Source organism: Eutrigla gurnardus, assembly GCF_963514095.1.
Source record: "Eutrigla gurnardus genome assembly, chromosome: 13".
Lineage (NCBI taxonomy): Eukaryota > Metazoa > Chordata > Actinopteri > Perciformes > Triglidae > Eutrigla > Eutrigla gurnardus.
The window spans coordinates 16,431,390-16,449,198 of NC_139936.1; the positions used below are offsets into that span (position 1 = coordinate 16,431,390).

Consider the following 17,809-nt stretch of genomic DNA (forward strand, 5'->3'; position numbering starts at 1 on the left):
TGGAGGAGGACGGTCAAGATAAAAAAGTTTACGTAAACTGCAGCCAGAAAAGTAATATAATGACAACACATTTACTTACAGTGAAAATCCTCAACAAGGTGATGGTTAACGGGAAAACAATACGTGAAAATGAACTGGATTAAGGCCACTGTGATGATTGGATTAGGAACAGGTCACTTGTTGGCACATTGATCCAGTTTCCTGTTGAGAAACGTGAACCGTCTGCACATGTTTGATGTCTTCGGTGAGCGGCCACACGCGCAGCACATCGCATGTGCAGAAGCCAGAGGGATTCGCAACCTCAGCTGTGCAATGACCTACTTACCTGTGTGACCCGCTTTGCTCCACGTTAAAAATGGATGACGCAAAAACCCTGGTGGAGGAGGAGGAGCGCTGACATAAAAAATAATGAGAAATAATTTGCAGATGGAGGCAGGCCACTATTACAAATTCAATGAAATCAATATATTCGTATGCTGTGCATCTGGCCTTCATCTTCCTTCATTTTGAGTTTCTTCAACGTGAGCAGCTGCTTATATTTCACATACACAAATAAATAGTCAATCTTTCTGATTTTCCTTCATCTGTCTTTTCCACAAGCTGGTTCATCTCCTTCCACTTTTCAGCCTCTCTCCTGGCAACAACTAGTCTCTACAGAAAATAAGTCACATCATGTCCTAGATCAGTCATTCCCAAAGACTGGGTCTGGACCCACGGGTGGGTCGCAGGACATTTCATCAGGGTCGCCAAATAAATTGGCAGAATTTCTTCCATAGTTGTATTCAACATGTATAAAGTATTAAACACATGTATGTTTTAAATAGAGCATGTAAAAAATGATCATGTATATTTTTTATTTCAAATGGCTGTTTTAGATAATGTGATGTGGTAATGGCAGTACAAAAATGACCAGGGAGCATTCAATTACACACAAATACGGTGTTCTCACAATTGGGCCGCGATGGTTTGTCTTTTTTAAAAAGTGGGTCTCACATTTGGGAAACGCTGCCCTAGATCCACACTGCAAAAAGTGTGCAAAAAAACTTTATTTAGAATGTCTGTGAAGAACAATGTGTACTTTAAAATATCACAGTACACAGGAGCGTCATGGGAGAGTCATGTTTCTTTGTTTAGACGTTACCTTTCCATAAAGTAGACCCTGAAATCAATTGAGATCTTGGCAGTGATGCCTTATATCTTGTCTTGAACACATTAAAACCAAGTGTTTCAGTAGCACACCTTTCTATTTCTATCTTTCTGCAGTCCAGTAGTAACAGTTCTCCTTGTTAACCTGACCCACTTCTACACTCAGGTGGCCGTGATCATGGGTCAGCATGTAATCTGCTCTGTCAGATTAAAAGCTAAATTTGTATGTTTGAATGTGGGAATTACTGTGACATGGCAACAGCCAGATCTGAGGTGTCTCGCATCTGTGTTTGTGGCAAGAGTTCTGCAAATACTATGGAGAAAACTAAGCCAAAGCAATCATACATTTAAACTGGTTACACAATGCTCCCACCTAGAGGCTCAATATATGTGGTGCTGTTTTAAGCAAGTTCTGACCCAAGGTTGACTCTGTGCCTCGCTTACATGGTGCGCTATTTGCTAAATTTAAGAAGCATTTTCATCGAAGGGTATTAAGTGTATTCATCGAAGACATATTGAGGCATTAAAGCCCCCAAATAATTCACATTAATTTCATCATTAAAACCTCATCCTACAGGACGGTTACATCAATGTAATTTCAAATTATTGAGTACGCAATTGGATATCAGCTAAAAGGATCTTTTAAGCACCTAAAATAAAAATGTTAAGCTCCCTATTGGATATTCAAGCCACATTTATTTTTTTACAGCATAGAGAAAGAATTCCAAAATCCCTCTTTCATCAGTATGTTGTTGATTCGGTACACAGTGGATCAGTGACACCAAACAGAAGCAGAAAAGTCCCGCTGTTCTCTTGTTTATTTCATTAGCCGTATCAAACCCACTGTGTGGTTTGTATCTCTACGGCTACTTCTTGGTTCTCTTCGAGGACTTCTGCTGCTCTGATTCAGTCAGTCTAAGACTGCAGTGTTTGATGTCCTCGCGGGACAGAGAGCTCTCGTCTTCATCATCACTAAGCTGTCTTTGTGAGAAACAGATTCTCAGTCAAGACATCTGAACAAATGACGCACAGCATCAAATGCATTTCTGATACATACAATTTTTAAAGGTATACATAGGTATACGTTTTAAGAGTACATCCTTCAAATACCATTATGCATAGTAACATCTAACCCTAATCCGCCCTAAATAAACCATCGACTGTGTTCCAGTAGCTTCTAAGATGGACAGGGGCCGTTGCAGGGGGATGTGAACCTCTGAGGCCCTGTAAATCATTGTCACACACAGTTGACTATTCTATTTCTACAAGGGTGCAAAAGCAGTAGAATATTTTGAACACTAAGTTGAAATTTGAATGATAACGGCACAAGATACAAGAATGCAATATTAGCGTGGACAGACAGGTCCGCACTCACTTACACATTCACTCATATAGCTTACAACCGATTGCATGGTCCTCCAAACAAAGATTCAACAATTATTATAATTGTCCAATAAAATTGACCAATTTATTAATGCTCAAAACTATTATCATGCTCTCCTCGAAGCCACCAGACTCCATTCATACAAAAGTCATTTTAGCTTCACTCAAGAAACAAAATGAAACTCTCATATACATTTGTCAATGCAACCAGATTGACATTGCTGATTGTGAAACACACTTCTCAAAACCAAACCAACAACCGACAATCAGCATCTCTGATATGAGTTTGAAATTATATAAAAGAAGTAACCGTGAAGACAAGACATCGCTGTTTGCTAACCCTGATTTCCGCCGCATTTTTTCATGCCAGACGTTACCCAAAAAACTAAACAGAAAGGCTTAGCCTACTTGTCTCCTGGCAACGGGAAATAAATCCCCTATTTTCAGTGTGTTTTTCCATTGTTATATACAGTAAGCTGCACTTACATGCTGTTTTGGTGGGAAAAGGTTGCTACTCGTATAGTGGTGGTTGGTCTCTTGACGTTCCTTGAATCCATGCTGTTGAGTTGTTCGAACAAACTGTAAACCTAAAGAAGAAAAAGAAGATATTCTGTATCTACTCATGTTGCTGTGATGTAGAGTAGAATTTGTGGACATTATTGGAAATTAATCTAATTTAAAGTTACTGACAGTCTGTGCAAAATCTGGGTGTTGGCAGTTTCAAAACTACAATAACAAAGTGTAAAACTACAATAAATACCGTAAAAAAATAATAAATGCTACATTTATTCAATGGCACATCCATCTTTTTAAAAAATGGTTTTGGTCAGAAATTGAGCATATAAATAGTATAAGAGACTTATACCTTCTCTTGGTCCTCTTGGCCACTGATCTCAGGTTTCTGCTCCGACGCTCTTTGCAGTATTGTTGGTAGTACGGCACAAATGTCCTCCAGTTGGCCTGCCGTGTCAGTACTGGATGCATCGGGCAAACACTGAAGAATAACAGAATGATGTATGAGCAACAAGCAGACAAATTAGACCTGACAAGACACAAGTGTTTTTATACTGAGAGCAGCTGCTTATATTGGTATGGTATATGTACATACCATGGATCTCCTAACCATGTTACATATAACAAACATCATCTGAATGAGACGCTGGTTTTCTATTGACACGTTACATTTCTATGCAATACATTAAAATGATAAAACACTATCAGTGATTCTCGAAGCACTATCTTTAAAACATAAACAATTGCCCAAAAATTTTAATAATGGTAATTTATTTCACAACATCCGTGTCCTCTTATCAGTATGCAATGATAAAGTATATTTTATACAACAATGTGGCTCACCTGCTGCAGGACGAATGTGTTGATAGGTGGACTGGATTTGCGTAGCTTCTGAGATTTTCATCTTCATCTTGTCAACACTGTTCGCCAGCTGTCGTATACGCTAACAGTGGAAAATGAAGCAAAACAGTTTAAGTGTGCAACGTGATAGGAGGGAGATAGTTGTGGACATGGGGGAGTACTATGTCAAATATACCCAGACACTAAGAGGCAGTGGTAGATAATAATGTGAGTCTTTCAGTACGGACTTGCAACAATCATTTCATATCAATGATGGTCCAAATGACTGATATGTGAAGTAAAAGGCCCACACTTCAAAAGTTTTCGGCAGAAATGTCTCCCGTATGCCTACTCACGCTGCTCGCATCCTCCTGATGAAGGTTTGTTCCTTTCAGCGACTCATGCAGCTCATTCAAATAAGCTTCTCTTTCCTTCAGTCTGTTGTGCTAATTGATCAGGCGATGCCTCTCCCGCCTCTGCTGTTCAATGTTTTTCTGATTGGCAGGAAAATAAAATGCATTAAATTCAACGCATTAAATTCAACATTTCCCAGTTTAAGACGCTATTGCTAATGAACAGTAAGTATATTCATGTCTAATAAAGGGGAATGAGGTTGTCCGGGTTGGGACAATGTTAGTTTGTCGTGGCCGTCCCAGGCCTGTTTTGCTGCCTTGTCCTCTGCTTCAGTCTGTTTCTCTAGAAATGGAGCTCTGTTTGAGATTTGAACAATAAGTGTATTCATAAAACCTAACATGTTACTCTATAATGTTTTGTCTCAAAACTGATTTTATGGAGGACATTACTTTACTTGATGGGACTTTTATGATGTAGGGGCTAGTATTATACAATTGTACAATAGTTGAACAGTTGCTTGGCTCATGGAGGATTAGCATGTTAGCCATAACACAAGGCTAACATGTCACTGTTGCCATTTAGCATGTAGCTACATGTAGCTTAGCTCACCCACACAAAGTCTTACCATTCCTATTTTAATAACATTATAAGTTTGGTTAGCTAGAGTAACTCGTGATATGTAATAGAGCTAGCAGAACAATGTTCTAATGACTTGTTTTGTGCTAGGCTAACTAGCTAGCTTAGCCAAGTTTAAAAAAAAAACTGGTTTAGCTCTCATAACTTTTTTTAAATACCTGAGGTTTTGATTCCACGCAGGGTTGGGGTTCTTGAAGAGGAAGAACAATCCATTTTTTATTTGTAAAAAGACAATTTTTAGATAATTAAGCTAGTTGTTGTGTTCAAGCTTACTTGATTGAATGTGACTGTATTTAAATGTGTTGAAATGCTCCTCCCTGGTCCCCTTACATTGCCTGGGTTTCTAGTCTTCTGTTCTATTATGAAACAGAAACACCTTGGACTTATTTACACAGAGACTAAATCAGGTACATATTTGAAGGTTGATTCAAAAGGGTTTTCCAAATTTCTTATGACAAAAAACAAGTAGGCCTACTTGGTAACAACAAAAGGACAAATGGAAACCGCTTGGTTTAAATAATTTGGTTTATTAAGCAGAGTTAATTAGTATTTACAAGTTCAACTGTCTTTTGCTCAAAACAAGTGAAAAAACAAAAATAAAATCTTTTTTTTTTTTTAAATAAAAGATTGAAAACTCAAAATAGATGAGGGGTTTGATAATGACAACATGGAAAAATCCTACGGAATTTATGTTTGAGGGTTCAAAATGTTCTTGGATTCCAACTATGTGAGTGAAAAGCAGATGTTCTGGTCATAGGAGAGCACTCATTGGGGGGGACAGATGTCTGAGGGTCTTTCTGGGTTCGGACCAGCCATCCTCAGCTCGTCTCTGGCCAAAGAAGACATTTCTCCTGGAAATGGCAGTGATGTTAACATTTGGGGCATTTGAAACGGCGTAATAAAAACAAAACGCAGCTCTTCTGATAGAGGGAGGAGCAGCAGATACCCTTTTATTGGCCTTTTTTCACTTGTAACCGAGTCCATGTCGTCTAAAGTGGCAGAAGAGGGGGACGGTGATCGACAGACAAATAAACTGTAAACAAAGACAAGAAAAAGAATATCATTCAACTCCTATGAAATGTTTTATACAAAGACACAAAATATAAAACCGGACAAACAAAATAGTATAACATACATTATTCTGTACAAAATATATTAATGTCAGCTGGTAATTACAGAATATTAGCCAAATGTGAAATCTAAAAGCTGCTATTATCATCGTTTAACTCAAATAATTTTCTTTGTGCGTTTTTGTTTTACGCACCACAACTTTACTGTTTCAGTTTATAGTACAAGACAAAACATGCAAAGAGATAAAAAATACATTTAAATGTTGAATTATCCTTGTAAGCCGGATAAGCGGTACTGTACCTGTATGATAAACATTGTCACAACGCCTGCGCCCGTGCTCAGATAGTTACTGGCAAACCAATCCCTCAGTTTCACGAGACAACCCTAAAAGACAACATATGCATAGTCATCCCTTATTCATGAAGAGCACATAGGCTAATTAAATGCATTGATGACTCGGGGAGTCACCTCTTGCCAGGTGGGGAAGGGGGAGCTGTTACAGGGGTCCTTCCTACAACAGGAGATTGGGACGGCATCCTGCCAGTCCGCCGCACCATGAACACCACAGCACCTAAACTGTACACAAACCACAGAATGAAGATGCATTTCATGCCATAATACTTAAATCTACAGGCAGAGGTGTGACATATCAGCTGTTAAATGCCGATTACCAGGTATTGGACAGCATCGAAGTCATCCTTCAGGGTCGTGTTGATTCTTGGACTGGACTGTCTGTAGATCTCGAGGCTTCGCATCAGGTCTTTCTCAAAGTAGGTGTCAATCTGCACAACAGACGAGCAACATACGTCACATCTGCAACATACAGCTGCCTGCGGTGCAGTTAAGACAGCGGCCTCTTATGGAAGTACGTGTCGGCAGAGGTGCCATCAGCTACTGATGTCATGAACCTTCAATTTGTTTATTTGGAGAATTTCCGTTTGAAAAATTGCAAAAACGGGTGCCACATCAATCAAATTAAAACCTACAATGCAAACAGTGTAGTAATAATGTATCAGACATAAAGTCCCCTACCTCTCTGCTGTAGACCAGGAACACGCAGGCCATGGCGAGCTCCACCAGCATCAGGATGAACAGCAGCACGAAAAACTGGAACCGGTGAAATGCAGATTCAAACATTATTATTATGTTATTAAACTACACAGGAACATCACCGCAACATTGACATTGAATATAATATATATATATATATATACAGTATAAAGGGCCAGATTGGGGTTTCCGGTGTTCTTTGCAGAACCCACCTTGTTTCAGGTAAGTTTGTTTGCTAACATGAGCGAGGTAGGGAATGTACTGAATGTACCAATAACATGCAGCTTCTTCCATCCGCCAGAAATAACTTAACCCCTTAACGTCACGCCTCATACTCACGCTGATGAGCATGCAGTGGTTCTCCTTCATGCCTCCCAACACTCCCAGGTAACACACACAGGTCACTATGGTCCCGGTGACCACCAGGGTGTTGGCTGGGTAGATGGGCCAGAAGGAGGTGATGAGGGAGGCGAATTTGGAGTGGATCATCTGGAATTCCCCGAACGCCACCACGAAAGCGCCGCACAGCTCCAGCACACAAAGGAGAGACGTCACGTTGTTATTCTGGGAGTTTAGGTTTAACTGCACAGTTCTAAGGCACTGTAAATGTCCAGTGGAAGCTGGCATGAAAATGAAACCAGATGATCTGGATTCAATCATTTTATTCTTATTATATTTAAGACAATATGTGCAACTTACAGCAAAATGTGTTTATGTCTTCCCATAATTCTCACATAACCTTTGGGAATATGATTATCTTGTGAAGCAAATAGTGCAAGTATCATAATCTCGTGTTTGACAAATGATAATATTTCAAAATTGAGTTGAAAAAATACAGTTTTTCTGTCGAGGGAACCAGTGCGATGCTTACTTCTTGTGTTAGCCTACAAAAGGTCATCGTCCCTGCACCACTCAATACAGCAATGATTGCTGGGTAATATGTATGTGGTCCAATGCCATGTCTCTATTTGATACCCATCAGTCCTTTCCAACATTTAAGCCTAACCACATAATGCCAGCACTTTAATCACCTACCCAGCACAGGAAGTTGAGCATTATAACCAGACTTTTAAAGCGGTTCACACAGGAGCGGTTCATCCTTCCTGATGATCGTCCTGCCAGATCTGTAAGACTCAAGTCATTTATTTAACATACAAGTTAATTACATCCAGGATTACAGATTTTCAGATCAAAATGTTACCCTGACATTTCCCTGCGAAGTAGAACAAGTGAAGCTGCTGCTGCTGCTCATGTTTACAGGACACCACTGTTTGATATGGCAACACTGAGCCATGAGGCACAATGACCTATTCATGCTCCGGTTAATCATTATTACTTGCTCTTATCTCCAGGTGATCCACTTGTTGCAAGTTTGTATCTTCATATCTGAGATTGTGTTTTGTTAAAGTAGATTAGTAAATTTTTTCTGTCTGCTGAGACTTTGCTACACAACCACCAGTATTTTAGATGATCAATATTCTTGAAAGTGTCTTCCTTTTTAAAACACCAGCAACATCGTACATATGTTCATTACTGATTTTTCTTTATGTATGTTCTTTTTTATATACAAACACTCATAGTGTAATTGCCGGTTTTAGCTCCTCCATCACAATAAAAGTGAACCAATGTGCTTACCTTATCGACACTGTATCCAGAGATGCAGTGAGCAGTGTTTGGGTGTTGTTCCTAACATCCCCGGTGTTAACTGACGACAGACAGGTATGAGGAAGGAGAGGAGGAGGAAAGACAACTGTGGCTTCTGTCCACCAACCAGCAGTTAGAGAGATCTACATGATCGACACTGAAGAGGAGGGGCGTCCACACTTCAGTGAAGATGAGCTGAAGTCAGGTTTGTCATGAGAATGTAGCTTTAAAAAGTGAGCGTCTAGATAAATGTGTTAAATGTATCACCAGTTTCTCCGGCTGCTTTACTTCCTCTGATCAAATCCTCTAGCGTTGGAGATGCTGTTACACTGTAACTAATGAAGGTACATATCCCAGTTTATCATACACACACACACACACACACACACACACACACACACACACACACACACACATTGTATAGGTCTATAGAAACTTGAACTGACCCATATGTTTGTATTTTATATACACTCAACAAAAATATAAACGCAACACTTTTGTTTTTGCTCCCATTTTTCATGAGATGGACTTAAAGATCTAAAATTCATTCCAGATACACAATATTACCATTTCTCTCAAACATTGTTCACAAATCTGTCTAAATGTGTGATAGTGAGCACTTCTGCTTTGCTGAGATAATCCATCCCACCTCACAGGTGTGCCACATCAAGATGCTGATCTGACATCATGATTAGTGCACAGGTGTGCCTTAGACTGTCCACAATAAAAGGCCACCCTGAAATGTGCATTTTTTTGCTTTATTGGGGGTCTGGGGACATAGAACCAGTCAGTATCTGGTGTGACCACCATTTGCCTCATGCAGTGCAACACATCTTCTTCGCATAGAGTTTATCAGATTGTCAATTGTGGCCTGTGGAATGTTGGTCCACTCCTCTTCAATGGCTGTGCGAAGTTGCTGGATATTAGTGGGAACTGGTACACGCTGTCGTATACGCCGGTCAAGCACATCCCAAACATGCTCAATGGGTGACATGTCCGGTGAGTATGCTGGCCATGCAAGAACTGGGACATTTTTAGCTTCCAAGAATTGTGTACAGATCCTTGCAACATGGGGCCGTGCATTATCTTGCTGAAACATGAGGTGATGTTCATGGATGTATGGCACAACAATGGGCCTCAGGATCTCATCACGGTATCTCTGTGCATTCAAAATGCCATCAATAAAATGCACCTGTGTTCTTCGTCCATAACAGATGCCTGCCCATACCATAACCCCACCACCACCATGGGCCACTCGATCCACAACATTGACATCAGCAAAGCGCTCACCCACACGACGCCACACACGCTGTCTGCCATCTGCCCTGAACAATGTAAACCGAGATTCATCCGTGAAGAGAACACCTCTCCAACGTGCCAGACGCCATCGAATGTGAGCATTTGCCCACTCAAGTCTGTTACGGCGACGAGCTGGAGTCAGGTCAAGACCCCGATGAGGACGACGAGCATGCAGTTGAGCTTCCCTGAGACGGTTTCTGACAGTTTGTGCAGAAATTGTTTGGTTATGCAAACCAATTGTTTCAGCAGCTGTCTGAGTGGCTGGTCTCAGACGATCTTGGAGGTGAACCTGCTGGATGTGGAGGTCCTGGGCTGGTGTGGTTACACGTGGTCTGCGGTTGAGAGGCCGGTTGGATGTACTGCCATATTCTCTGAAACGCCTTTGGAGACGGCTTATGGTGGAGAAATGAACGTTCAATGCACGAGCAACAGATCTGGTTGACATTCCTGCTGTCAGCATGCCAATTGCACGCTCCCTCAATGCTTGTGGCATCTGTGGCATTTTGCTGTGAGACAAAACTGCACATTTCAGAGTGGCCTTTTATTGTGGGCAGTATAAGGTACACCTGTGCACTAATCATGATGTCAGATCAGCATCTTGATGTGGCACACCTGTGAGGTGGGATGGATTATCTCAGCAAAGCAGAAGTGCTCACTATCACACATTTAGACAGATTTGTGAACAATGTTTGAGAGAAATGGTAATATTGTGTATCTGGAATGAATTTTAGATCTTTAAGTCCATCTCATGAAAAATGGGAGCAAAAACAAAAGTGTTGCGTTTATATTTTTGTTGAGTGTATAAAGAATGTATGTATTATTCATAAAAGGTTATCATAGAGAGACACAATAAATAGGACATGAGCAAAACCTCAATAGATTTTTTTACTGAAGAAAAAAGAAACAGGAGTATGACCAGAACATCTGCTCTTCACTCACATTTTCTTGAAACAAGGGTTTTGATTATAAAATTTGAAGAATTGGCTCCAGAATTTCAATAATTAATGGCATAGATAGGAAGGTAACATTTATGATAACAACATGCTTGACACAGTAAAGAAAACAGACAGTTTGATGCAAAGAGAAATAACAGTAAACCTTTTAGAAGGACAACCATCATAAGAGTCCGTCTACAGAACAGTTCTAACTCTAAGCATGCCCAGAAATGTAAAATGTTGAGTTCTCTTTCTGGGCAACGGCTTACCGATTAAGGACATTAGTTAAATTGAATGAATAATATGAGTGCTGGTGCTTCTTAGTGTGTTGTTTGAACTTCACATCCATGTTTACATTTATTGTGTACTGCTTCCCCACAGATTCACACACAAACTTGCCAGCAGTTTTCCATTCAATCAGGTTGTGCAGGTTTGACATATGGTTTTCTCCTCCTCCCTCACCCACACACCCGATGTGAGCATGTAAAAAAAACAAAAAATTCTAGTCTCACATTGGAGGGGCCAGTAGTCACAAAAGAAAGTGCTGATGTAGATGCTGCTGACTGGAGACTCCAGGCTACATTAGCCACTGCATTGCTTTGTGGGTAATGGAGGTGCTAGGTTCACATTTGACTACATGATGCTATTAACTAACAGTGCATTCTAGAGCAAAAGTCAAAGGTAACATTATCACAAATTTATTGGTTGAAAAAAATGAAATTCAGCGCCAAAAAAAAAATAGTGATTTTGTCAAAAACTGGTGCTAAAAATGAGTTTCAGTGCAACGGTGACTAACAGATTTTAGGATCAACTTATCACAACAGAGAACTGTTAGCGACTTCAGAAAAGGACACCAAACGCAAAATAAAATAAAACTTGCAGGAAGGGCCGGAACAAAATAAGAGCTTGTGTTTGTTGGTCCTCGGTAGGCACTTTGAGCATCACTGGTATGTTGAACCCTTCCTTTCACACGCAACATAGAGCATGATGTTTCATTAACCATACGTTTACAAGTGGCTAACAGTAATCCATTTAAGCTCATGGTAATGTTTCTCCAGCTTATAAGGAAGTCTTCACAGCTGCTCCCAGGCAGATCAAAGCTGCACTTTGGCGGCCCCGAGTGGCAGTAAGAGGTAACTACACTTTAGATGGCAGAACCACAAAATCCTGTAACATGATTTCAGTACGACTACACACAACATCTGTGATTTTTTAAATTGATTGAGGTTATAATAGTTTAAATCTTCAGTGTCTCAGTTAGTGCAGATGTTGCAAAACCCATTGTGCTATTGATTAAACATATTCAACTAAGGCAGCTTTAATTTATCTATCTTTCATAACAAACTACCAAATACACACACACACACACACAGACACACACAAATATTTCACAGCTGGCTTATCTGTTCATCTCACCTGTTTTATGTTGTCTTGGCTTCAGAGCCATGAGGTTGTTCATTGGATTGTATGGTTCACTAAAGCTATGCCAGTCTTTGCATTGTTGTGATGCATGTTGATTAGGAAACACACATTCCGAAAAACCTAATGGGGAACGGTCTGATCTGATCAATAGAAACGTTTGCGTCTGTTTTCCTTCCAGCGGCTGTAAACGATCAGTCCGACCACACCCAGCACGCCCAGGCCCAGGATGGAGAAGAGGAGGGTGAAGAACAACTGGACTCCGCTCATCGCCTCCTCCTGGACTTCCACTGCCAAGCAAAAAGGATGGGAGATTCATTAGCGTTGCCCTCACAATTTTAAAGATACAATACCATTTGCTTCTGCTAAGGGTGGGCATCATTGCAGGAACAGGAAATGTGTTTCTAAACTCAAATTAAAAGGAAGGCTCCACCAAGGACCACAATGCAAATACGCCTTCAGCTTTATTGTGTTTTCATCCTATGATTTTTACAACATATAAAACAATGTTTAAAACACAAGTTGATTAGGGGTGGGGGAAACAATTTACTTTTTATTTTCTATGTTCGGAATCGATCGAATGACAATAAATAAGTAGTATTTAATCTACCGTGGAACTGTTCCATGTTGTCAACTCTGGGGATGGTGACCTCCTCTTCCTCTTCTTCCTCCTCTGCGGTCCCCTGTACTGTGAGCTGGTACAACTTCATGGAGATGATGTCATGGTTATCTGTAACAATATGCACAGGTTGGTAGTTACTTGAAGGAAAAGTTCAGTTTTTCTTCATTTTTTGCATCAATGTCCTTTAAAGGGAAGCTAGTTTGCATCTTCTCTGCCAACACAATAGAATTATTTTGGTTGCTGTGCTTGGAACCCAATCGACCCTTCGCTTCTGGTTTATTTCACCAAAACCAGATGATTGTTAAAAAAGTTGGAAAGATGAACCAAGGTGGTTTTGGTGATTGGCCAGTCTGCGTTTAAGGGCGCAGGGCTTAGCGAAGGGGCAAATTCCCAGTTGAATTAACTTAGGATAATTAAACAAGGGGTCCCAGAGGTCAAGGCGTCTTCAAATAATTCTAGACATGTGATACCTGACAGGTCTCCAGTGGCAGAGGAGGCACCAAAGAAGTAGCCTGTAGGTAGCCTCAGTCCTGTGATGTCAGCACAGTCTTTCCATTCCTGCCTGCCTTCTAGGTCCGTCAAGATCTGGAGGGAGGAAGAGGGGACAGTACAAGTCACTGTTGGAGAGCAAACCAATGCTAGGAGTTATTGCTATAAACTTTTTATAATGTTCATGACTTTATAGCTGTCAATGACAGGATTTTACTTTTAATACCATCAGCATCCTGCCTTTAAGCCTTTTCATTGTAACATTGTATATCAGACACTTTTTTAAGACACGACTGTGTTCATATTCAGAAATAACAGTCGAAAAGCCAACACGTAAATATGCAAGATGATCCCACCTTAATTATGGGGTTTCATACCGTGAGTCTGTTTTTGGTGTATCTGACCAGGAGAAACGTGTCGTAGATTGCGTTGCGCACCATAGTCGAACATCCTCCAAGCTCAGTTGGCCGTCCGTCATAGTTGTGGTCATACGACAGAGTCCCATTCCCCAGCATCACCGATACATACGGGAAAGCCCTCTGGGAGGAGGAGAGGAGAGTCAGACACAAATCACTGTGACTACATCACAGACACGTTCATCTGCTTAGTACACCATTACAATGATGTGTAATGTGGATCAAAACACATGTATGTGATGAGACAACATGGGACGGTGCACTGATAATGATGATGATGATGATGATGAAGAAAACATTCCCAGCTCATGGAATAAAAAGCTGTTTTTGATGCTACCTGAGTTCCAGGTTTCGTCCTCTGCACATGTTGCAGAAAGAGAAATATGACAGTTTTTCAGATCTTTTTAATATAGTAAATAAGGGACTAGCAGGCTGCGGTGCCATGCAAGGCTTTTCTATTACAAAATACAACAATACGATAACAAAGACATGAAACGGCGGTTACCAACTCACATCATGGCTCTTGTCAGCATTGGGGTAAGTGTCCACAAATATCCCAAGTCCAACAAAGTTATCGGTGCTGCCAAACACAGGACCTGGGGAGAAATGGTGAGGTACATCAGGGTGTTTCCGCACAACAAACAGCAAAGAGTTTTAAGAGTTTAAAAAGCCCAATAATTGTGATGCTCTTGATAAACAAGGTGAAAAAAACAGAGCTCCAGCCGCAGAGAGGTTCTGTCCCTCTTTGTTCCTCCTCCTTTTTCTGTGTGTATGTCGTGTTACTGCACATATGCATGCATTTATGTAGCTTTTGAATGTGATCAAATATTTATTTCTGAAGCTTCGCTACACCTCTATAGCATTCCGGTTTCTACTTACCATTCTGCATGCGATCTTTGGTTAACCAGAATGCCAAGCCGTCCCCATTCAAGTTCTTCTTTGCCGGGCCGTGGATCTTAAAGTGCACCTTAAGCTCCCAATCCTGCAGGGTGAGAGGCTAGAAGGCAACAGAATGAAATGAGACGGGTTGTATGCAGGTGTAATGTAGTAAACAACTGACTATCCCTTTGAAACAGGCTGAGCTTGTGTAATGAATAGCGGCAGTAAATAAGAGTCTCCATTGTACATGTTATCTAACGTTTATATCAAGGTCATTTTAGGTGGGCATAATAATGTGTCCTTTAATGTTAATTTCAGTGTAACAAGGGTGTAGTGAGGCAAGATGTGAGAGGTAAAGATTATTATACAATTTAATCAGTTTTGTGATGAGACTAGATCGATTAATCGATACATTTTTATGATTGTAATATCATAATATGGCATAAATGATATCTTTTCCTGGTTTTAAAGGCTGCATAACAGTAACATGATGTAATTCTCTGAACTTTCCAGACTGTTCTAGCTGGTCTATGATCTGCCTTTACCCACAAAGTTAGAACATCCACATCACTGATGATTATTTATCAAAAATTGACCCTTCTATATCGCTTCATTATTGAGGTATTTGGTCCAAAATGATCATAAGATTTGATGATCTCCATTCTGCCCAGCCCTTTGTTTAGGGTGTGGGATGTTTACAATGTAGTGTGGGTGGTGATTTGAAGTTTGTTGCAGTGGTCTTACAATCCGACTCCACACTGCTCCCTGTCTGCTCGGCTGGTCTGGGGTCAGCCTCACATGGTCAGGTGTAACCACGGCAGTGCCCATCAGATCCCAATGTGAAGAACTAGAGAAACCCAACCCTGCAAAACAGTAACATACTAGTAAGTGATGGCATTCACAATAATTATTCAACTTTTTGGGGATTCAGAGTCCAACTATTTTGTCGATGAACAATGCAACACTGAACTAAACACTGAGAATCACTTAAAACTTCTCGCTCTGCTTAAAACTCCCTCAGGACCTTCCATTCCTGCCATCTGTTACCCGGTGTCTCCATCCTAAACACAGTGTAACCGGGGTAACAGCTGCGCATTTTCACTTTTTGTTAAACTGAGACAAAGTGTTGTCTGGTATCCAGTTTTTCATTTTAAAACTGGTAGATGCGTGGCTATGATTAACAAAGTAATGTGAAAATAAATTGTTTGGCTTCCACCCTCTTTCAGGTGTGATAATTGTTAAAGCCGTAAAACCAGATCAGGAGGGTGCCAAACCCATGTTGGGTAATTTCGCCTCCTGACTCCCTTTGGAATGAGGTGGGATCAGAACAAATGCATTATTTACAGAGTGTTGATATTTATTCATTTATTTATATAAAAACTACCAAAATTAGCCACAAGCCACGACCCCCAGGGTTCTCCCCGTCATGACACACTGACGGTCTACAAATCCAGTAGTGTTTTTGCACCAGCATCAAACTGGCATCTAACGAGCGGATATGACGTAATTCTGGTTTGACAGCGCGCAACGTCATCCCAGTTATAGCCCGCAGCGCTGTGCTTTGTTTTCTAGCTCCTCTAGATTTTAACAACTCGTTGTTGGCTAATAGTTCCCCTCCTCTCCCGTATTGGGACATCCGGGGCAAAGTGTTCTTAGTTAATAATTATACTCTGCCGCTAAGCTAAGGCTAATTTAGATATCCACGAATGTCACTAAATCGACAAAAAATGCTCATGTACGATACGAGGAACGGCTACTGCTGGATAGCCCATATTAGCTCGGTTTAGCTAAGCTACACCTGTTAGCTAATTGTCGTTCACGTTAACGTAACGGCTAACCTAGTTGACAGTCAACTTACCTCGGTACGGCTTTGCCAGAGAATATTCGCGCTTCAGAAACTCTTCTATAAAGTCCTGTTCGTCCGCCGACGACCGGCTCGTCAAAATACAAACGGTAACAAACAAACATGTTAATTCACGGACGTTTTTAAAATGAAACATTGGACATAAAGACCAGAAACTCCTCAATTGATCCAGATTTGACTTGGTTACGGTGGCAACCATCTTTACACTCCCAGTTCAAACGGGTCACGTGGTTTCTAGAAAGGGAGGAAAGAGGGAACAGTTATACTTCCGGTTGTACTTTACAAATTAAAAGCTCTCTGGCGAGCTTGATTAAATGCGTTTAAATCAAACAATGTATTCAGAAATAACTTTTTCTCTAGAGCAGTAGTGGGAAGAATATTTAATATATATACATTACTTGTATCTCAGACTTAAAATGTAAATGGCATAAATAATCAAGATAGCGCACTACTCATTGAAATGCATATTTAGTATCATTATATTTGCAGAATGTAGAATATGGTGATGATGACCCATGGAGGCTAATGGCATGGAGGTTATATGAACCGGAGTGGAAGTGGTCATTTTCCCTGACCTCTGTCAGGAGGTCCAGAATTGTGTTGGGTGTAATTCAGCTCCATCTCCTGGCAGTGGGTTCTCATGTCCAAATGATCTGACCTCTTTATGACAAAACCATACAGTATTCATAAGGATATGCCTATAGATTTTAAGCTAGATTCGTTAACACTTAGAACAGTGTGTGGGGCACGCAGGTAGTGCTGTACGCAACATTCACCAATCCACACACACACACACACACACACACACACACACACACATTCATACACCGATAGCACAGCAATCGGGAGCAATTTGGGGTTCAGTATCTTACTCAAGGTCACTTGAACTGGAGCTTTGCTGAAAACGGCTCTCTGCTGTTGCTAGAAGTGAGGTTGGTAAGAGTGACGAGAACAAACCAAAACAGTATGTTTGTGGGCTATAAAACCAAAGCAATGAAAAGACCCTAAAAGGTTGCGGTGGATCTCTCACCGAAGTACCTCTTTCACATTGAAATACTGATCAGAGCAGCGTCTTTTATAGAAAGTTGGGTTGGACAGTGACGAATAGTCAGATTGCAGCAGCACTTCGACAGTGAGATGACAGACAGGGAGGTAAACTCTGCATTTTTTTTAATGATTTCCCTCATCACAGAAAACATCTTAATGATGGCGTCTGGATCAACGTGAAATTCAATTTGACTAAGGCACA

At 40.7% G+C, this 17,809-nt stretch overlaps 2 protein-coding genes across 4 annotated transcripts; both read right to left on the minus strand.

Moving 5' to 3' along the window:
* Window positions 1–5,388: 5,388 nt before the first annotated feature.
* LOC311023216 (leukocyte surface antigen CD53) lies at window positions 5,389–8,739 on the minus strand. Of its 3 annotated transcripts, XM_084024920.1 has the most exons (9): window positions 8,629–8,739; window positions 8,029–8,117; window positions 7,333–7,521; window positions 6,976–7,050; window positions 6,615–6,725; window positions 6,412–6,519; window positions 6,244–6,327; window positions 5,819–5,905; window positions 5,389–5,723 (listed from the first exon to the last, which is right to left on the minus strand). In XM_084024920.1, the coding sequence occupies exons 2-8, from the start codon at window positions 8,089–8,091 to the stop codon at window positions 5,837–5,839; spliced, it is 699 nt and encodes a 232-aa protein (XP_083881046.1). In that variant the 5' UTR covers window positions 8,092–8,117; window positions 8,629–8,739; the 3' UTR covers window positions 5,389–5,723; window positions 5,819–5,836. The 3 variants fall into 3 exon arrangements, with proteins under 3 accessions (XP_083881046.1, XP_083881045.1, XP_083881047.1); XM_084024919.1 differs by having other exon boundaries at window positions 5,389–5,905; XM_084024921.1 differs by lacking the exon at window positions 8,629–8,739 and adding an exon at window positions 8,201–8,584 and having other exon boundaries at window positions 5,389–5,905.
* A 3,693-nt stretch (window positions 8,740–12,432) lies between these two features.
* On the minus strand, window positions 12,433–16,773 carry lman2lb (lectin, mannose-binding 2-like b). Its single transcript, XM_084024929.1, has 8 exons — window positions 16,555–16,773; window positions 15,441–15,559; window positions 14,697–14,814; window positions 14,331–14,413; window positions 13,779–13,940; window positions 13,383–13,497; window positions 12,901–13,020; window positions 12,433–12,580 (listed from the first exon to the last, which is right to left on the minus strand). Exons 1-8 carry the CDS (start codon window positions 16,757–16,759, stop codon window positions 12,438–12,440), a joined length of 1,065 nt encoding a protein of 354 aa, XP_083881055.1. The 5' UTR covers window positions 16,760–16,773; the 3' UTR covers window positions 12,433–12,437.
* Between the last annotated feature and the right edge of the window lie 1,036 nt (window positions 16,774–17,809).

What these genes read in the sequence shown, in the direction of transcription:
- LOC311023216 (XM_084024920.1), bottom strand. Translation starts at nt 8,091, where the DNA reads ATGAACCGCTCCTGTGTGAACCGCTTTAAAAGTCTGGTTATAATGCTC. An exon ending in TCCTGGTCTACAGCAGAGAG is followed by an intron (nt 6,726 to 6,975) that starts GTAGGGGACTTT and finishes TCTGTTGTGCAG; the next exon opens with ATTGACACCTACTTTGAGAA. An exon ending in TCGATGCTGTCCAATACCTG is followed by an intron (nt 6,520 to 6,614) that starts GTAATCGGCATT and finishes GTTTGTGTACAG; the next exon opens with TTTAGGTGCTGTGGTGTTCA.
- lman2lb (XM_084024929.1), bottom strand. Translation starts at nt 16,759, where the DNA reads ATGGTTGCCACCGTAACCAAGTCAAATCTGGATCAATTGAGGAGTTTC. An exon ending in CAAAGATCGCATGCAGAATG is followed by an intron (nt 14,414 to 14,696) that starts GTAAGTAGAAAC and finishes ATTTCTCCCCAG; the next exon opens with GTCCTGTGTTTGGCAGCACC. An exon ending in ATGCTGACAAGAGCCATGAT is followed by an intron (nt 13,941 to 14,330) that starts GTGAGTTGGTAA and finishes TCCTCCTCCCAG; the next exon opens with AGGGCTTTCCCGTATGTATC.